Source organism: Myxine glutinosa, chromosome 9 (genome assembly GCF_964187855.1).
Source record: "Myxine glutinosa chromosome 9, kmMyxGlut1.1, whole genome shotgun sequence".
In the NCBI taxonomy this organism is placed as follows: Eukaryota; Metazoa; Chordata; class Myxini; order Myxiniformes; family Myxinidae; genus Myxine; species Myxine glutinosa.
This window is the reverse complement of record NC_136269.1, coordinates 56,871,886-56,893,850: the sequence shown is the minus strand read 5'-3', so window position 1 is coordinate 56,893,850 and position 21,965 is coordinate 56,871,886. Positions and strand designations below refer to the sequence as shown.

General features: G+C 41.0%; 1 protein-coding gene across 3 annotated transcripts in view; it reads left to right on the top strand.

Moving 5' to 3' along the window:
* Window positions 1-21,965, top strand: part of PEX6 (peroxisomal biogenesis factor 6) — a 98,062-nt gene that overhangs the window by 50,325 nt on the left and 25,772 nt on the right. For all 3 annotated transcript variants that reach the window (XR_013624531.1, XM_068129103.2, XM_068129104.2), the window contains 9 exons: window positions 2,097-2,257; window positions 2,455-2,566; window positions 3,714-3,922; window positions 8,346-8,541; window positions 8,818-8,894; window positions 9,020-9,155; window positions 13,965-14,161; window positions 17,458-17,519; window positions 17,752-17,860. Coding sequence is in view for 2 of the 3 variants with exons in the window: in XM_068129103.2 (XP_067985204.2) it covers window positions 2,097-2,257; window positions 2,455-2,566; window positions 3,714-3,922; window positions 8,346-8,541; window positions 8,818-8,894; window positions 9,020-9,155; window positions 13,965-14,161; window positions 17,458-17,519; window positions 17,752-17,860 (1,259 nt within the window). In the remaining variant the exon portion in view is untranslated. The remainder of the gene's footprint in view (window positions 1-2,096; window positions 2,258-2,454; window positions 2,567-3,713; window positions 3,923-8,345; window positions 8,542-8,817; window positions 8,895-9,019; window positions 9,156-13,964; window positions 14,162-17,457; window positions 17,520-17,751; window positions 17,861-21,965) is intronic.

The window sequence follows — 21,965 nt, the reverse complement described above, 5'->3', positions numbered from 1 at the left end:
TGGTGTCCTTGTGTTTTATACTTCTCCCACCCCCCCCCCCCCCACCCCTTCCCACACCTCCTCCCCCAAAGCCCTCTCCCTCCCACACATCTCCCTGCTCTCAAATGTTGTGTGCTCTCAAGTGTTTGTGTGCTTCCCCTTCTCTCCCCATCTTGTCTTCCGCTCCCTCTTGTTATATATTTTGTTTGTCTGGTTGATTTGTTTCTGAAGTTTTGTCAGCTCTTTCACGAGCCTCGATTCAGTATACAAAAAAAGAAAAAGAAAAAAAAGAAGACGAAATTCGGCTTGAGATTTGCCTTCAAAGACTTGAGACTTGCCTTCAAAGACTTGAGATTTGACTTGAGACTTGCCTTCAAAGACTTGAGACTTGCCTTTAAAGACTTGAGACTTGCCCTCAAAGACTTTAAACTTGCCCTCAAAGACTTGAGACTTGCCTTCAAAGACTTGAGATTTGACTTGAGACTTGCCTTCAAAGACTTGAGACTTGACTTGAGACTTGCCTTCAAATTCTTGAGACTTGTCCTCAAAGACTTAAGACTTGCCTTCAAAGACTTGAAACTTACCTTCAAAGACTTGAGACTTGCCTTCAAAGACTTGAGATTTGACTTGAGACTTGCCTTCAAAGACTTGAGACTTGACTTCAGACTTGCCTTCAAAGACTTGAGACTTGCCTTCAAAGACTTGATTTACTTGAAACTTGCCCTCAAAGACTTGAGACTTGCCTTCAAAGACTTGAGATTTGACTTGAGACTTGCCTTCAAAGACTTGAGACTTGACTTGAGACTTGCCTTCAAAGACTTGAGACTTGACTTGAGACTTGCCTTCAAATTCTTGAGACTTGTCCTCAAAGACTTAAGACTTGCCTTCAAAGACTTGAAACTTGCCCTCAAAGACTTGAGACTTGCCTACAAAGACTTGAGATTTCACTTGAGACTTGCCTTCAAAGACTTGAGACTTGACTTGAGACTTGCGGTCAAAGACTTGAGACTTGCCTTCAAATTCTTGAGACTTGTCCTCAAAGACTTAAGACTTGCCTTCAAAGACTTGAAACTTGCCCTCAAAGACTTGAGACTTGCCTACAAAGACTTGAGATTTCACTTGAGACTTGCCTTCAAAGACTTCAGACTTGACTTGATACTTGCCCTCAAAGACTTGCGACTTCACTTCAGACTTGGCTCAAGTGACTTGTTGACATTTCTGCGAATACCTAATGTAACATGGTAGATAGGTGGTAAACTCCGGAGTTTCTTTATTCATACGACTTTTACAATCTTTTTTTTCTTTTTACTTATATACCGGTACTTGAACAATGTAAACACAAATCGCCTTTTTGTCACTTCCTATAACCTCCAGTTTCTCAGTACTTCGACTTGTTAAATAGGGTAGTGCATATGACTGCTTCAATAGCGCTAAACTTTTGGAATTTTTAAAAATGATCTTTAAAATCATTATTTTATTTAAATAGAAGTAGAAACTTGAACACTGCATGGGCTGATATGTTCTGTGAGCTCTCTAGTAATATGGTATTTTAAAAATCACGTTAAACACGCTATCCTTTTATCTTTCTTTTACTTTGGCAAAAATTTTTTATGGGAGTGAGACATGGGTAATGAACGTAGAGCAGCAACGAAGGCTGGAAAGGGTGGAAATGCGAATGGTTCGATGGATGTGTGGAGTATCGTTGAGAGAGAGGAAGACAAATGATGAATTGCGAAAGATGATGGGAATAGAGCCTGTGATGGATGCTGTGAAGAGGACCAGGTTGAGATGGTTTGGTCATGTGTTGAGGCTGGTTGAGTGACTGGTTGAAAGTGACTGGTTGAGAAGAGTGATGTAAATGAATGTAGAAAGAAGTAGAGGATGGGGAAGACCAAGAAAGACTTGGCTAAAGATGGTGGAAGAAGAAATGCGGGCAAGGGGGTTAACAAGGAGAGATGCAGAAAATAGGGCAAAATGGAGAAGATTGTCATGGGGACCGCAAGGCTAACCCCCGCTCTAGCAGGGAAAATGGCCTTAAAATGCATGTTGTTGTTGTTGTGTTGTACTTTGGCAAATAAACTTGCAAATCTTCCTTTGTTTCTGTACTCCAACCCCAGGAGGGATCTGTGAACAGTCCAGTTCCCTGGCCATTAGCAATGCCAGATGTAAGCATCACAGAAGGAAGGTGTACTGATCCTTGGCCCCCGGATGTACCACCAGGGTTTGAGGCAGAGGCCAAAAAGCTGAGAGAAATATTTCTACCCTACCTGAGCACTCGGTGTGTACCAAGCACCTCAGATGGGATTGCCATGCGTTTGCATGGATTTATAAATTTTTGCAGGCTTACTATTGTTCATTAATGTGCTACTCAAATATTTGCTTTATTAGCCATTGTGTGCTACTTTGATGTTTGCTATGCCGATTTTGCCATGATGCCATGATGCCACAATTGTTTTCATTCTCTTTGCCTTCCAGGAATACCTCCCTGGAGCTACCATGCTCTTTATTGCTGTGTGGTGCACCGGGTGCAGGGAAGGCTGGGCTATGTAGGGCTTTGTGTCGCAAGTTGCACCTCCACCTGCTTGAGGTAGAAACTTAGTCATGGCTGTATTTAGCAAGAGCAACCATTTTGATAATATATGATGTTGTTGGAAAGTAGTTTGAGTCGGAGAGAGCTGATTGAGGGGGTTAGTGAGACAACCACATCCAAGCAGTTAACATTGCACGCTGAACCCGAAAGGTCAAAGATGACCAAGCCATAACTGTTTCCCATGAGCCGACACCGAGTGGTTGTTGCTGGAGCGGTTGTTGCTGGAGCGGTTGTTGCTTGCTTGTGGTCGAGCTGGGGCTAATCCCACGTCAGTTATGAAACAAGATTATAATACATTGAATCCTCCAGGTATCCCAAATTAACCCGATCGTTTGTGCGACAAAATGGTGAAAGACACAATCCCATCCCTGAGTCCTTCACAAGTCTTTGACCCGAGGACATTCATCAATCTGTCTTCCACATGCTGGTGGCAGTCAATGTGGACGAATCCTTTATCCCTGCTATCTACGGAAACCTGACGTTACCCCACAAAAAGGTTCTGGCCTCTGTCTGAATTTTACAGAGGGAAGCGACATGAGACCCCTTAATTATATCTAAAGTAGAGAGCAACCAACCCCTAAGCCTGGTGTTGACTTTAGAGTTAAGGTGGCTGGCTTGCGATCTTAGGGTCCTGGGTTTGAGCCCTTGTCATGCTGCTGAATTAACACCAGGTGGGTTGACTCAGCCTGTCATCCTTCCGAGGTAGGAAAAATGAAGACCAGATGATTGGTTACAAAGAGGAATTGCATCAGTAGTGGCCACACCCCCAGAAAATGATCCAACCAGAAGCCACAGGCTGCATACGAACCACCACCCAACCCCTCAATGGCAACACTTAGACTCCTTACCCTAAGCAAACAAACTCTGAATACAAGTAAGAAGTTATAATCCCACAGGAACATACAAGCCTTAATTGAGCAATTGCCCCCTCCCCGACAAACGTTTTACGCAAAACGTAAAAGTACATTTACTCTCATGGGAAATCGACAAGAGCTTTCACAAACTCGTGTTCCATTATACTTGTGAAGTGGTGCAGCTATGGGTCAGCTTTATCACCAAGACCATTGCCATTCCACTGCTGTGTTGGATCTCATCCAGGAAGGAAACGGAGAAACTCCCTTTTTGTTGGTGTGGTGATGGACAGGTACAGTGTGTGTCGTTACGAGCGGAAACCGCTGGTGCAGCCGAGGCACGTCTACGCAACCTGCTGGATGAGGCAGAAGATATGGCTCCATGTCTGGTCCTCCTTCGAGGTGCTGAGAACCTTGCACGTGAGCGAGAGGAGCATGGAGAGGAGACGAGGGTTATTTACTGCCTGCGTAGGGCTCTCTCCCGGAGATTACAGGGGCAAAGGTAATGTCTGTCTGCTTTTCTATGGCTTTGGCACCAGGAAGGCAGGTACTTACTTTTTCCACATACGAAATTTGCATTTATGTTAATTTAAATTATACAATGGACCACAAAATGTAAATGTTTCATCATATTTGTTATATTATATCACCTTTGTCTATCAATATTGTTGAAATGAAGATCAAATAGCTGTATGTTGAAATATGTTGAAAAAGTCAAAACTTTATATGGGGTGTACTTACTTTTTCACGTGACTGTATATGTATATGTATATGTATATATACACACACTAGTGGGGTAGGCTTACACATTGTAAACAATAACGAACCGTGGATCCTCCATGCTCAGCTTTATGATTATAGGCAACATTTTAAAGCAACATTGTAAAGTATATACATTGTAACACTTACCACTGTACCTGTACACATTTCTCAGGTTGCTGGTGGTGCACAACAAGGCTGCACTTATTTTCGGATATTTTCATTTACGGATGCTTTCCAATGGTTCTGTGATTTTTTTTTCCCGGGGTGTATTGGCTTCGATGCCTGTCAGCACACAAAATTTCAGCTTTCTATGTCACCCGGAAGGTAACGAGTCGTTAATATCAGTGAGTCAGCGAGTCATTCAGAACAGAAGTCATTTTGATTCAGAACTTAATATGTCCTTTTAAATCAGAAAATAAAAATCAGAAATTGCACACGATTTAAATCAGAAAGGAAGAACTGAATCTGTTTGGCAGTTGATTGAGGTGCTTTCTCCACCATTCGAACAATCCTTTGCTGCAATCTTTGATCAAGTTTTCTCTTACGGTCACGTCCAGGGAGGTTGGCTGCAGTGCCATGGGCCTTAAACTTCCTGATAACATTGCGTACTGTGGACACAAGAACATCAAGGTCTCTGGAGATGGACTTGTTGCCTTGAGATTGTCCATGCTTGGCTACAATATTGTGTCTGACCTACTCAGACAATTCTCTGGTTGTCTTTATTCTCTCCATGCTCATTGTGGTACACACAATGCAAAGGTGGGCTGTCCGCTTCGAAAGTCCGCTTATCCGCTGCAGCGGACTAACGTTTTCGAAGCGGATAAGCGAATCGGAACAACCCCCGGAAACCGAAGCGGATAAGCGTACGCGGACTACCGAAAAATTAAAGCGCATCGCGATTCGCCAAATCAGCTGTTAGCCTGAGCCGTTACTCTAGAATTGTGAATATTTATTTTAGTGAATAATAAGTGAAAACTGAATATTTTATTGGACGCTAGAGCGGCAATAACGTCAAGATGGAGAGATTTCTGACTCTCCAGCCCAGCGGCAGTGCCAGGGACAGGCACACGAGCGACGCAAACCAGCAGTCCCAGCACAGCGACATCCACAACCCGGTCGCTCCCGAGCTCTGCCTCGGTCAAGCGCGTGTTCAGCTACGGGTTGGACATCCTCAGGCCTAAGAGGTCGGCCCTGGCTGCACCGAACTTCGAGGCCCTCGTCTTCATGAAGGGCAACCTCCAAATCCTCAAGAAGGCCCACGAGGTGGAGGAGGAAGACGAGGACTAGTCAACAGACTGCTAGTCTGTTGACTAGTAGACTCTCTTGTCAAAGAAAGGACGGGCAAATTGATTTTTCTTTAATGTAACTTGCATATATTAAAATTATATTTAAATTAACTGTAGAGTAGAGTAGAGTCGAGTGGAAAACTTTATTTCAATAAATTTTGAATAAATTTTATTTAAATAAAAATGTATATTTTTGATCTTAAAAGCTTTATTTGTCTTTGTAGTAGTTAGAAATGGCTATTTAGGCTTAAAAAGCATTAAATTCCCTTTAGAAACGTCAAAAATCGCTTTAAAAACGTCGAAGCGCTTTAAAAAAATCGAATCGAAGCGGATAAGCGGATAACCGGTAAGCGGACTAAGATTTTCGGCCGCTGAAGCGGATAAGCGAATCGGACTACACGGGCTGGCGGAGCGGATAAGCGGTAAGCGGACTTAAAATTTTCCGAATCGCGCCCACCTTTAACACAATGACACAAAACAGCAGAATGACTCCTTTTCTCTCTTCAAACTGGTTGAATGAGTGATTTTTATATTGGAGGCACCTGCAACTTACCACAGGTGAGTTCAATTCCAAAGAAAAGGAGAATCACCTGCTTGAAATCTAATTATTTTTAACAACTTCTAAAAGGTGTCAATAATATTGTCTGGGGCATTTTAGGATTTCTGTGTGGAATAAGCTAAGATTTAGTATTTTAAAGCTTTTTTTGTTTTGTTCCACTGCAAACCAAAGAAATACATATGTGGATTCCAAAATATTTTTTAATTTCAACAATTTTCTCGAAGAAATGGTGCATTATTTGAAAAAAGTGCAAGGGTGCCAATATTTTTGGCCGTGACTGCATATTGTTACGTTTGTTCGGGTAGAGGATGAATTAAATACCATAGTACAGGTAGGATTGTATTGGTGTAGCATGACCAATATTCCTGATGGAGAGTTCTTTACAATGAGCCATGTCTCAATTTTTTCTATTCAGCGCTTTCTGAGATATGGAGGTGCAAAGTTTTTCTGTTTTTCCAAGATGGCGGCCTAACCACGTGACCTCTGACGTCATAATTATCATTTAAAAAATTCTACAGGTGGAGTTGCACCTATGGTGAAAATTTCCTGTCAATCGGACCAACGGTTGTGGAGAAAATCATATTTATTCTGTGCGGACATACAAACAGACAGACAAACAAACGGACTCAAGTGTAATACCCTCTCAGACAAGGGTAATAAAACTGGATTATAACCCAAATGTTAAGCTACACTCCGGAACAATCAGTAAAAATTTTAACAAGTGATCATAAGTTAGTGTAACCCTATTAGTTAGTGAGATGAAAGCACAAAATATCCTGTAATGGTATCAATATCAACACATGGCCATATGTTTGGAGGATATTGTTACGTCAATCACGGAAGATCACACGGAAGAAACTGTTACATCGATCTCGCAGGAGGTGATTGACTTACCATTAGCATTTGATCCACTCTTGCGTAAACGGAGCGGGGATTCCCTGACTTTAAATAGAGATTCCACATCATGTTGTCATCCAAGGTTTTTATCAGGACAATATCCCCCAAACCACCCCATCCCTCCCCCTCCCTTCCTTTGTTTCTCCCCACCTCTTTACGCATCTCATATGGCCATGTGTTGACATTGATACCATTACAGTTATTTTGTGCTTTCATCTCACTAACTAATACGGTTACACTAACTTATGATCACTTGTTAAAAATTTTACTGATTGTTCCGGAGTGTAGCTTAATATTTGGGTTGTAATCCAGTTTTATTACCCTTGTCTGAGGAGAGGGTATTACACTTGAGTCCGTTTGTTTGTCTGTCTGTCTGTTTGTTTGTATGTCCGCACAGAATAAATATGATTTTCTCCACAACCGTTGGTCCGATTGACAGGAAATTTTCACCATAGGTGCAACTCCACCTGTAGATTTTTTTTAAATGATCATTATGACGTCATACGTCACGTGGTTCGGCCGCCATCTTGGAAAACCAGAAAAACTTTGCACCTCTATATCTCAGAAAGCGCTGAATATAAAAAATTGAGACATGGCTCATTGTAAAGAACTCTCCATCAGGAATATTGGTCAAGCTACACCAATACAATCCTACCTGTACTACCCAAAGTAAGTACACCCCATGTAAAGTTTTGACTTTTTCAACATATTTCAACATACAACTATTTGATCTTCATTTCAACAATATTGATATATAAAGGTGATATAAAATAACAAATATCATGAAACATTTACATTTTGTAGTCCATTGTATAATTTAAATAAACATAAATGCAAATTTCACATGTGGAAAAAGTAAGTACACCCTTACATTTATCACTACTTCAAATACCTAAAATTAGAATCAGGTGCACCAGCTCAGGTGCAAATGATTAGAACATCGTTAGAGAGGATCTTGGAGGAACCTGTCTTATTTATACCTCAGACATTCAGTTTGGTTTGCTCTTTGTTGTTGAAGTGTGTGGCGTCACCATGCCTAGATCAAAAGAGCTCTCTGAGGTCTTCAGAAAGAAGGTTATAGATGCCTACGAGTCTGGGAAGGGATTTAAAAAGATCTCCAAACAATTTGCTTCCGGGTTTGCATGCTGACGGACATTGAGGTCAGCACACCGGGAAAAATCACAGAACTGTTGGAAAGAATCCGTAAATGAAATATATCTCGCATTGATTTTTCCGCATTCAATTGTAAAAGCCTTCTTTACATATAACATTGCATAAAACATCATTAATATTCCAACAAAATATTTGGCTGAATATTCCAGCAAAGGTTTTGAATTGACAGTATTTCACACTTATCCAAGCAATATTTTGTTGTGGAATTGTTTTAAGTGATGGCATTCTGTTTTCTGAATGCTTGAAAGGAAATGGCCAGTTTTGGTTGTTGCCACTGCGATAACCCCACGAGCTGTCCTGCCTGCGGTCTCTTCATGCTTCCTTCACAACATGAACCTTCCACCCTATGGTCCAATAACCCGCCTCAACGCCCTTGTACAACTGACGCGAAATACGCCACTCGGTTTGGACGTGTCCTTGAAAGACTTCGCTCGACGTACGGCTGTAAGTAACCACTGAGAAACACATTTCACATCAAATAACTTCCGTAAATTTTGTTTCCTTCCACTATAAATTATTTTGGAAAGATTATTTGCTTCTTCGAGGTGACTGGTGAGAGTTGTTTTTGAAGTTGTTACCTCAAGGTAAGCAATGTTGCTTGCCCCTCCAAAGCAAAGTAAATGTTAAATGTAAAATTACTTATGGGCTGCTGCTGATGCTGTTTACCTCTTGTTTCGCTCTTACTGTACGTGCATATTTTGTGTTCTCTGTGCATATCAGGGCCTAGTGTTGGGAGACCTTTCTACTCTTGTTGTCCTTGCTTGTCATGCCGCACACAAGCGCATCAGGGAAGTGTGGTAGGTTCGGCTTAGCTCCCCATATTGCTTTTTGTTGGTTTTGTTCAATGCTCTGTGTTGATTCGCCTCGAGTGGTGTGTTGTTCCAGAACACCTTTACACCTTGTTCATTTTTGATCGATGCAGCTGTGTCCAGGGGGATCTGTCGGAGGAGGAGGAACGAGCACTTTGTGCAGCTGGTGTCACCATAAGGGCTCAAGATTTCGAGCTTGCCTTGCGCGAGCTTCATGAAAAACAAGCTTCTTCACTTGGTGCTGCAAAGGCAAGCTTTATGCTCCCCAAACAATGCGGCAAAATACAATTAAGATGATTTGTTACACTTAGTGTAGCAGCATAGCAAACCTGTTGTGCATTTTGTGATACAAGCACCAAATTTGGCACACTAGTAGACTGTCATATTATGAAAAGATCTGGATATTGGGCCACTCTCAGATTCAGAGATTTGATTTTTGCAAGATTTCGATTCGATTGGGATCGAAGAGAACACCTTCTTCGTCTTCTGTACAGTGAAGTTGCCAGCCCTGAATTCTCTGGCTACATCTGGGTGCTTCATTGGGAGTGCAACCGTGTCCCTCAGGTGAACAGGGACCCACCTGGCATAGTGTGTGTGGTCTAAGGCATGGAACCACGGGACCAGTTCCGTCAGGGCATCAAGGTACGTCGTGAATGAAGCCTGCCGCAGAGAACGCACGTAGACCAGTACCAACATCTCTAGTTCCAGCACAGTTGCCCAGTACTGAAAGTTGGGAATGTCTTCTCCTCTCTGGTGACACCAGTCTTCGAACTCAGGCAGGTCTTCTGCATCATCAGCATATGTCATACAGTGGCGTTCATACGCACGGTGTTGCAGGATGTGCAGTGCCGCTGCAGTGATTTGATGAGCTCTTCTTGTGCGGGTGAAGTGGGCAGCTCGTAGGAAGGAGTCGGCCGTCCCTGGCGTTGCAATCTCAGCTTGCAAAATCTGCAAATCTTGCAAAAATCAAATCTCTGAATCTGAGATGGCCCAATATCCAGATCTTTTCATAATATGATAGTCTACTAGTGTGCCAAATTTGGTGCTTGTATCACAAAATGCACAATTCTTTTGAATATTTGGGCTAAGCCGCCCCACTAACTGTTCGTAAAGGCCAGGAATTAGTCAGTAATTGGAATGGGACATAACAAAGCAACAAAACAAGGAATATTTAAAAGGAAAGGACTATAAATAAAGAAAAATCTGCATCGGAAAGAAAAATAACACGAAAGAAATTGCAGGAAATACGATGACATCAATTCACTAGTCCAGGTACTGTATATAGACTTGTCGAATCAACGTGGATGCACCAACATGTGAAGGAAGCTGTAAAGGGTGCATTTGGAGTTGATTGGTGTGTTGGTGTGAAGGTATCAACATGGCAGGCCAATGTGGTAATTGATTAATGATGCACATAATTTGGGTGGGAGACATACTCTTCAGGCAATAGTCAGCCAGACCTGAATGAGCAAATTTGAGGATCCATCACACAGCTTGATGAAAAGCCCATGGTAACACCTGGAAACAGGAAATACAATACGGTGCTCTCCACGTATGTAGATTTTGGGTTGGTCACTTTGTTTTGGTCTGTTTGGTACAGTATTTCCATTTGCTCTTGATGCTGAGACCCCAAGCTCAAATCTCATATGCTCTGCTGCTTCCTTGGTTAAATTTCTTTGAAATCTCCTTGACGTTCATGTCAAAGTACATGGTTTTTTTTAAAGAATTTTTTTTTTTTTGTATGTCTTTGTCCTGCATGTAAACTCTCTTTTCTCTCTTTAAAAATCCTTTGTGTGCACGCCATCAGTGACTGGTATCAGTGGAAAAGCCATTTGTGATGCGACAGATTGATGGAAATGGCTTTGAAAGTTGAAAATGTTGATTTGAAATCGATGAAACCTGATATCTCCAAAATAATGTGCTTATTCTGTTTGTTTGTTCTTCTGTCTATTTGACTAATTTCTCTTCAACTATTTGACTAGGGATCATAAAACCCAAAACATTATGAAGGCCTTTGTCCGAGGAGTTCCGGTTATATACTATATACTGTATATATATATATATATATTATCATTTATCTTAAGCCACGGTCCCATAGAGCCTGCGTTGGTATACGATGGGCTACGATGGCCCAAACCTACGATGGCCCACGATCACTCTGAACAAGTCGGCATGAACTGATGATGATGAAGTGATGGCTGATGGCTGGGGTTTATATACCCCCAAAGTAGCTACGAGGACGCACGAGGACGCAGGATGATCCTGCGTCCTCGCAGGATTGTCGTACGACGTCGTACGATGTCGTACAATATCGTACGTGTCGTACGATGGTCGTACGATGGTCTACGATTGTAGGATCGTGGACCATCGTAGACCATCTTTTGAACATTTCAAAAGATGATTTTCCAACCTACGATGGCCACAAAATCGTACGTCGACGCAGGATGGGCTCCACGATGCTCCACGATCCTACCATCGTAGACCATCGTATACCAACGCAGGCTCTATGGGACCATGGCTTTACAGGATGACAGGATCTCACAAGCTTGTGAATGAACTGTTTTTTAAAAAATCTTTTATTTTAACATTGTTTTTAACGAACGGGAACAGAAATGTTCTTAAGAATGAGAGAACTGAGAGTTGAGGTGGAGGGGGCATCGAGTTGGGAGGCGGAGGTTGAGGTATTGGGTAGGAGGTGATGAGGACTTTGGGTCGGGAGGGGGGATTGTGGTCTTGGAGTTGGATGGGGGTTGCAGATGGGGGTGGGGGTGGAGAGAGCAGACAGAGAGCTGGGAGAGGGGGTTTGAGGATTTGTGCTGAGGACTTGGGGCTGGGATGGGGAGTGGAAGGGGGGTGGGGGGGCGGGTTGACAACATGAAGAAGAAAGGGGGAAAGGGGACAGAGTTGTGGTTGGGGGTGGCAGAGATGAGTCATGGAGTTTGAATACTTGGAGTTGAGCAGAGGAGAGGGAGTTTAGGACTTGAAATCACATTTTACATTATGCAGAATTAATGGGCAAAACAGACATCAGTGGCTGTGCTCACATGTAAAGTGAAGCCCACGTTCGGGTTTTTGTGCCAAGAACGAAGCAGAGGAAGCACGAGCAATGACCTATCCACTCAGCTCTTTTCTACAATGTAAAATTTTATCCCTTCATAGTTGTTTTCATTGCCTTCTACACCTTGTGTACAACAAAACAAGTGGCAGAATAGGCACCTTATCTCCACTGTCTGCCAGCTTAGTGGAAAAATGAAGTGGGCGTTTATTGTCATGTGCTATATCATTCATTGAAACCCATTTTGTTGTGGCGTGATCGCACCCGAAATTATTTACGGTTGGAATTACCATTGTTGCCATTGATCGTAGATGTGACTGAGCTTAAATCTTATGCAGGCGAAATGTCATGTTGAGATTTTAAAAAATACATCGTCAAAGCTCGTAGAAGCGCTCGTACTAGTACACTGAATGGATCAGGACACAACATGACTAAAGGACAGGACTACAGGAGCGGAGAGAGAGAGAGAGGCGGAGGGTAGGAAATATCATGGTTTTGGATGGGGGCTGATCTGAGATGGTGGTGAACAGCCGTCGTGAAGACCTGGAGGGAATAATGACATTGAAGTGTATGGGGAAGTTGGTTCCACATGTGGGGGGAAAAAAGAGGAACAAATGAGTGGAGGTGACTGGTGGTTCTTTATTTAGGTAGTTTCACCAGAAGGGGGTGTATGGTGGGCCATGTGTGACCGAGGGTGCAAGACAGAGCGTAGGGTGCAAGACCAGAAAGGAGGCAGTAGAGGACAGAGAGAAGAGACCACCGACCTGTCTGCGACGGCGAAGTGATAGGCCCATAGACTCAGCTTCATCACGGGCAATTCCTGAGCAAGATATGTCAAGGTTTCCACGGCGTCAAGCCAGCCCAGAGGGGAGAACAGTACTCTATCAAGCTGCGGATGAAAGCCTTGTTGTTGATCTTTCAGAGATATAATTTGCTTTGTGTATCCTTAAAAACAATCTGCTTTGATGGAAAAAGGTGATATTATTGTCCAGAGTTTGCAATCACTGTAATGTCTTAAATGCAGCCCCTACTCTCTGCTTAATAGGTGTGTAATATGATTATGCCAATGTAATCATGATGAATGCAATTTTAAGATATGCATGAAGAAACAGAGATCTCGGAAGAACCTAAGTGGAATATCAGTAGGTCGGAAAATGATGCTGTTATTTTCTGTTATATGTGGCTGCATTGATGGTATATGTGGCTGCATTGATGGTATTTGTGGCTGCATTGATGGTATATGTGGCTGCATTGATGGTATATGTGGCTGCATTGATGGTATCTGTGGCTGCATTGATGGTATCTGTGGCTGCATTGATGATATACATGGCTACATTGATGGTATATGTGACTGCATTGATGGTGTACGTGGCTGCATTTATGGTGTACGTGGCTGCATTGATGGTGTATGTGGCTGCATTTATGGTGTATGTGGCTGCATTGATGGTGTACGGGGCTGCATTGATGGTGTACGTGGCTGCATTGATGGTGTACGTGGCTGCATTGATGGTGTACGTGGCTGCATTGATGTTGTACGTGGCTGCATTGATGGTGTACGTGGCTGCATTGATGGTGTACGTGGCTGCATTGATGGTGTACGTGGCTGCATTGATGGTGTACGTGGCTGCATTGATGGTGTACGTGGCTGCATTTATGGTGTACGTGGCTGCATTGATGGTGTACGTGGCTGCATTTATGGTGTACGTGGCTGCATTGATGGTGTACGTGGCTGTATTGATGGTATGTGTGGCTGCATTGATGATGTATGTGGCTACATTTAACCTGCTGGAAAACCACCTTATGTAATTTTTTTCCTTCTTATCATATATTGTTGCTTGTAAACCATAGTAGTGCAATTGTTGGCAATTTTCAAACCAATTATTTTTGATGAACCTTCTCACTTTGTGCTGTTTCTTTAATTCTTTGATTGAACTGGTGCTTCAAATTCCAGCTTCGGGGTTTTGTTTTTTTGCATTCTACTGTACAACCTTAAACTCTTTCAGGTACCTGACGTTCATTGGGAAGATGTTGGTGGGCTAGATGAGGCCAAGCGGGAGCTAATGGACACCATGCAGCCTCCACCAGGCCTGTCCGGCCTCTCACTGCGCCGTGCAGGGCTGCTGCTTTATGGGCCACCGGGTACTGGCAAGACTCTTCTCGCCAAAGCGCTGGCCACCGAGACTGGCATGACTTTCCTGAGGTTAGCAAAGGGACTGGGGAGAGCAGATAGTGAGTGCCGTATTTTCACACATATAACCCGCACACAGGTTTACCCCACATGCCAAGGGTGTGTTCGAGTTACCAAGTTTGTTGAAGAGTGGTCGCCAAGTGGCTTAAGCACTCAAGCAAGCACTCCGTTCAGAGCCATTGATAAGGAGCGGCTGGCTTGGTAAACACTAGGTAGCTGACACTAGCAAACACTAGGTAGCTGCTTGGTGACTGAACCACTGATCTCTATACTAACTGGATTGGAGGCTCGATGCCAAATCAACGCTAATCGGTCCATTCGCTGTGAAGTCACCGGAAGTAGATTCGTCGCCATATTGGTCCCCCCAGAAAATCTGCGTCCGTTCATTGTCTTTATCAAAAGACAATGCCTGCTATATTTTATAAAATAATTTAATCGAAATTTCAACAAAACATTCGATTCAAATTGACTTTAGACAGCAAGTTGCTGTGAGGAAAGATGCCGTCCTGCCGCAGCGGTCGATTTGAACGAAGAAGAGGAATCACATTACATCGGTAAATGACATTCGTTTTGGGGAATCGTGGGGGAGCAAAGATGGCGGACAAATGGCTTCAAAAAATGAGCTTCCCTTCCTATCCAGTTAGTATAGAGATCAGTGGACTGAACACACCCCTGCTTTCCTCTCCGCATGGCAGCGAGATACGCGATCTCCATATTTCCAGCAGCCGACGCAGCTCTCTTGTCAAGGGCCAACAAATGGCTATTTTCAAATAAAACTGCAGTAAATAACCAATTATAATTAATAACTAGGGAGAAAGGGCAGTTGTAAATCATTAAATTTTACTGTAACTATGTGGTAAAAACCAGCATGGTTTCCGGTACCGATGCGACCGGAAACCACGCTGCTTATTTGAAATGAAACCATTAGAAATGTAAAATTTTCTTCGTTGGCACACCTTTGAACCTTAAGGCCCTTAAAACGCTTTAGACCCTTAACACCTTTGATACACTTTATACCCCATAGATCCCTTCAACCCATCAGACCGTTGGACCACCCTTTTTAACCTTTCAAGACCATTAAGCCACTTTAGACCCCTTTGGACTTCTTGTAAAATCGAAAATAATTCCCACCAAAATTGTTTTTTGACGACCTTTTTGTGCACCATTTGGACCACCCGTTGGAACAGGCAATCAAATAACCTTGACCTCCTGCAGGTTGTTGAATTTTATATCATTCCATGATATCGTCCATACTATTACAAGTCCCTGTCATACAGTGTCTGCTGTCAGTCCAAATAAGAGAAAACGTAAAGGTTTCCCGGCCGAATTCAAACTGAAGGTTGATGAAAATATGGGCTGATTTCTCGACAAGAGAGGCCGACAGTGATGACGACATGCATTGCGACAGACCTGGGGCGTACTCTTCCTTGAATAGTGTTTGTTATTTGAAAGGTTCTTTGATTGCCTGTTCATTGTATGAAATGTGCATTTCTGATGAATATTCATCCGAACAGAGTGTGTGGGCCTATTACTCTCACCTGCAATCACAATGACATATAAGAATGGCACTCAGTAGAGCGCGTACCTGCGCCAGGCTCCCAGTTTACGTTTTTGTATCCCGCTGATGTGCTGGATCTGGTTCATGAACGTGAACTAAAATCAAATCTGCTTTTCTTATCACCTGAATTTATTGACCTCGTTTCGACTCATCATCACTCCACTACTGGCGGAGACCTGTGACATATTTCCAGTGACAACCTCTAATTCGTGCAAGAAGCCTTTCATAACAGGTGATCTCTGAATCTCCATAGGTTAGAGTGTAGCAGGTGATCTCTGAATCTCCATAGGTTAGAGTGTAGCAGGTGATCTCTGACTCTCCATAGATTAGAGTGCAGTAGGTGATCTCTGAATCTCCATAGGTTAGAGTGTAGCAGGTGATCTCTGAATCTCCATAGGTTAGAGTGTAGCAGGTGATCTCTGAATCTCCATAGGTTAGAGTGCAGTAGGTGATCTCTGAATCTCCATAGGTTAGAGTGTAGCAGGTGATCTCTGAATCTCCATAGGTTAGAGTGTAGCAGGTGATCTCTGACTCTCCATAGGTTAGAGTGCAGTAGGTGATCTCTGAATCTCCATAGGTTAGAGTGTAGCAGGTGATCTCTGAATCTCCATAGGTTAGAGTGTAGCAGGTGATCTCTGACTCTCCATAGGTTAGAGTGTAGCAGGTGATCTCTGAATCTCCATAGGTTAGAGTGTAGCAGGTGATCTCTGAATCTCCATAGGTTAGAGTGCAGTAGGTGATCTCTGAATCTCCATAGGTTAGAGTGTAGCAGGTGATCTCTGAATCTCCATAGGTTAGAGTGTAGCAGGTGATCTCTGACTCTCCATAGGTTAGAGTGCAGTAGGTGATCTCTGAATCTCCATAGGTTAGAGTGTAGCAGGTGATCTCTGAATCTCCATAGGTTAGAGTGTAGCAGGTGATCTCTGACTCTCCATAGGTTAGAGTGTAGCAGGTGATCTCTGAATCTCCATAGGTTAGAGTGTAGCAGGTGATCTCTGAATCTCCATAGGTTAGAGTGTAGCAGGTGATCTCTGAATCTCCATAGGTTAGAGTGTAGCAGGTGATCTCTGACTCTCCATAGGTTAGAGTGCAGTAGGTGATCTCTGAATCTCCATAGGTTAGAGTGTAGCAGGTGATCTCTGAATCTCCATAGGTTAGAGTGTAGCAGGTGATCTCTGACTCTCCATAGGTTAGAGTGCAGTAGGTGATCTCTGAATCTCCATAGGTTAGAGTGTAGCAGGTGATCTCTGAATCTCCATAGGTTAGAGTGCAGTAGGTGATCTCTGACTCTCCATAGGTTAGAGTGCAGTAGGTGATCTCTGAATCTCCATAGGTTAGAGTGTAGCAGGTGATCTCTGAATCTCCATAGGTTAGAGTGTAGCAGGTGATCTCTGACTCTCCATAGGTTAGAGTGCAGTAGGTGATCTCTGAATCTCCATAGGTTAGAGTGTAGCAGGTGATCTCTGAATCTCCATAGGTTAGAGTGTAGCAGGTGATCTCTGACTCTCCATAGGTTAGAGTGCAGTAGGTGATCTCTGAATCTCCATAGGTTAGAGTGTAGCAGGTGATCTCTGAATCTCCATAGGTTAGAGTGTAGCAGGTGATCTCTGACTCTCCATAGGTTAGAGTGTAATAGGTGATCTCTGAATCTCAAATTTGCATGACACTTTGTATATGCTCTTTCTTGTACTTGTGTTGTACATCCTACCTGTTGAAATCATCTCTACTCATTAATGTATGTGATTGACAGTGTGAAAGGCCCAGAACTGATCAACATGTATGTGGGACAGAGTGAGGAGAATATCCGCGAAGGTGAGACAGACATTTTGCAGTACTTTGCAACAGTGATTTAAAATCCTTATTTGTACATGGTTACAGTGTCCGTGCAACACATTCCCAGCACAATTTGGTACAGTACAACTTCCTCCTTTAAGCAATTGTACGTGTACAGTTTTGGCTGATTAAATTGTAAAGCATTTTGTATCATGAGGCATCAACCCTCTCATCGACATCCAGACATGCTCCTTTCCTACTTTCCCATCAGTTTTTGTTCGTGCTCGCATGGCGGCTCCCTGTGTGGTCTTCTTTGATGAGCTCGACTCCCTAGCCCCAAGTCGTGGCCATAGCGGTGACTCGGGAGGTGTTATGGACAGGTGAGGCACGGTCATTACCCGGCGCGCACGAAGGGAAAAATTGGGATTAAGCAATTGGTTCACTTTGTCTGTGCGTCTGTCTGTCTGCAAACATTAGTTTATGATCGAGGAACTACTTGATTTCAATTGAATGTTATATTTTGAACATGATTCGGACAAAAAGAAAAGAAAACATTGCTACCTGCAAAATTATGGTTTGGGAATGCTCAAACGTGTGGAGAAAGAAATCCGGTATTCGTTGTTATCGTCTTGCACTCCAAGCACCAGGTGTGTTTTTATAGCAATGGCTTCGTCCACTTATCCCTGTGAACATTTACCGTGTGTGCTTCAAGCACTTCTTGCCCAGCGATTATCAAAGAGGTAGAAAGTACAGGTAGAATGCTTGAAAGAGACAGCTGTGCTGAACTTTTTTCTTTTTTTCTTTTTTTTTACCTTAATGCAAGCAAAATTACACCTGGTGCCTTCTACAACTTGTTTAAATGCCGAGAGAAAAGACTGTGAATGCATTATACCAGCCATGCGGTGTCCTTCACTCCCCAACCTGCCCACACTATATAACCAGACAATGCATGTATGGTCACAAGAAAGGGAAGCAGTGGTGCCGTTTCCTCCTGGAACCAGAACCGTCTTAACGCATGGGCAAGCTGGGCAATTGCCCAGGGCCCCATGATTTTAAGGACCCGTGAATAGAGCGCGATGCAAACAAAGGTGAACGAAAGCGAAGTGTACGTCTTACTAGATATGATGGATCGGTGGAAAAGATACTTCTGCACAAAAGTGAAAAATTCAAGGTGGAAACATTCCTCTCTATTCTGGACTCTCTGAACTCTGACCTGACAAAACGTGCAGAAGCCTACGAATGGATTGGAAATCTGTTTTCCTTCTTCGGCCAATTGAAAACAATTATTTCTGATGAGCTAAACGTAAAGTGTAAAAAAAAATTGGCTAATGTGTACCATGAAGACCTTGATTACGATGAACTTCTAATGAATGCAACTAGCTCAAACACGACATGGTCCATGATGAAGAATGTGAGACGCTCCCTGCGGTGTACAGCAAACTAATTTCAGATAACATGAAATCTGTGTTTCCCAATGTTGAAATCGCACTCAGAGTGTTCATGTGCATGACGGTGACCAACTGTACGGGGGAACGCTCATTTTCAAGATTGAAACTAATAGTCAGGTTCACTATGTTTTTTTCGTTCAAACTTTTTGGAGATTAGCAAAACTATACATTTTTGTAATATTCAGAGCATGAGGAATCCAAAAATTAATGTTGGCATTTGCGTCGACACCTTTGCGAAAACGACACTCAGGACAGTGATGAAGATCTGTAAAAGCATATTCCTGAACGGTATAGACCTCGTAGATCCTGTGTATAGGACTTATAGTTCAATCTGATACTAACAAGGCTGCTTTCTTGCTTTATAAACCCATACCTATAACTTCAAAGGACTTGCAATATCATGTATTATGTAATACAGTTATATCGCAAATATAAAGACAATGGTTTTAAATTACCTTTGTTTGTTGCTTTTCTATCATCCTGAGCACTATTTTGAGGCCTTTATTGGATTCCTTGACCCAGAAAACATAGGATTAGCATATTTCATTAAGTTTCTAGGTTGACTAGAACCCGAGATAGCGCAAAATATGTATTTTATGGTGGCCATTTTGAAAATCCAAAATGGCGGCCATGCAGGTGTCTGTACAAATGCCAACATTGATTTTCGGATTCTCGATGCTCTGATGATTCCAAAAATGTACAGGTTTGCTAATCTCCAAAAATTTTGAACGAAATTATATTTGTTAACATAGTGAACCTGACTATAACAAAGAATCAGCTTCTCAGCACAATGGGACAGCAGCGTTTGAACTGGCTTTCACTCATGTGCATAGAAAATGACATCCTGAAGAACGTTGACTTCCAACCAATTATAAAACAATTCTCTGCAAAGAAATGTTGCAAACGTTTGTGTTGATTAATTCTTGCTATAATTCTTGCTATTAATTCTTGCTAATTCTTGCTAATTCTTGCTATTAATTCTTGCTATTAATTCTTGCTATAATTCTTGCTATTAATTCTTGCTATGAATTCTTGCTATTAATTCTTGCTATTAATTCTTGCTAATTCTTGCTAATTCTTGCTATTAATTCTTGCTAATTCTTGCTATTAATTCTTGCTATTAATTCTTGCTATTAATTCTTGCTATTAATTCTTGCTATTAATTCTTGCTATTAATTCTTGCTATAATTCTTGCTATAATTCTTGCTATAATTCTTGCTATTAATTCTTGCTATTAATTCTTGCTATAATTCTTGCTATAATTCTTGCTATAATTCTTGCTATAATTCTTGCTATTAATTCTTGCTAATTCTTGCTATAATTCTTGCTATTAATTCTTGCTATAATTCTTGTGATAATTCTTGCTATAATTCTTGCTATAATTCTTGCTATAATTCTTGCTATAATTCTTGCTATTAATTCTTGCTATTAATTCTTGCTAATTCTTGCTAATCCTTGCTATTAATTCTTGCTATAATTCTTACTATTAATTATTGCTATTAATTATTGCTATAATTCTTGCTATTAATTCTTGCTATTAATTCTTACTATTAATTCTTGCTATAATTCTTGCCATTAATTCTTGCTATTAATTCTTGCTATAATTCTTGCTAATTCTTGCTATTAATTCTTGCTATTAATTCTTGCTATAATTCTTGCTATTAATTCTTGCTAATTCTTGCTATTAATTCTGCTATTAATTCTTGCTATTAATTCTTGCTATTAATTCTTGCTATTAATTCTTGCTATTAATTCTTGCTAATTCTTGCTATTAATTCTTGCTATTAATTCTTGCTAATTCTTGCTATTAATTCTTGCTAATTCTTGATATTAATTCTTGCTATTAATTCTTGCTATAATTCTTGCTAATTCTTGCTATTAATTCTTGCTATTAATTCTTGCTATAATTCTTGCTATTAATTCTTGCTAATTCTTGCTATTAATTCTGCTATTAATTCTTGCTATTAATTCTTGCTATTAATTCTTGCTATTAATTCTTGCTATTAATTCTTGCTAATTCTTGCTATTAATTCTTGCTATTAATTCTTGCTAATTCTTGCTATTAATTCTTGCTAATTCTTGATATTAATTCTTGCTATTAATTCTTGCTATTAATTCTTGCTATTAATTCTTGCTATTAATTCTTGCTATAATTCTTGCTATAATTCTTGCTATTAATTCTTGCTATTAATTCTTGCTATTAATTCTTGCTAATTCTTGCTATTAATTCGTGCTATTAATTCTTGCTAATTCGTGCTATTAATTCTTGCTAATTCTTGCTATTAATTCTTGCTATTAATTCTTGCTCTTAATTCTTGCTGATTCTTGCTATTAATTCTTGCCATTAATTCTTGCTATTAATTCTTGCTATTAATTCTTGCTATTAATTCTTGCTATTAATTCTTGCTATAATTCTTGCTATTAATTCTTGCTAATTCTTGCTATTAATTCTTGCTATTAATTCTTGCTAATTCTTGCTATTAATTCTTGCTATTAATTATTGCTATTAATTCTTGCTATTAATTCTTGCTATTAATTCTTGCTAATTCTTGCTATTAATTGTTGCTATTAATTGTTGCTATTAATTGTTGCTATTAATTCTTGCTATTAATTCTTGCTATTAATTCTTGCTATTAATTCTTGCTATTAATTCTTGCTATTAATTCTTGCTATAATTCTTGCTAATTCTTGCTATAATTCTTGCTAATTCTTGCTATTAATTCTTGCTATTAATTCTTGCTAATTCTTGCTATTAATTCTTGCTATTAATTCTTGCTATTAATTCTTGCTATTAATTCTTACTATTAATTCTTGCTATTAATTCTTGCTATGAATTCTTGCTATTAATTCTTGCTATTAATTCTTGCTATTAATTCTTGCTATTAATTCTTGCTAATTCTTGCTATAATTCTTGCTATTAATTCTTGCTATGAATTCTTGCTATTAATTCTTGCTATTAATTCTTGCTCATTCTTGCTATTAATTCTTGCTATTAATTCTTGCTATAATTCTTGCTAATTCTTGCTATTAATTCTTG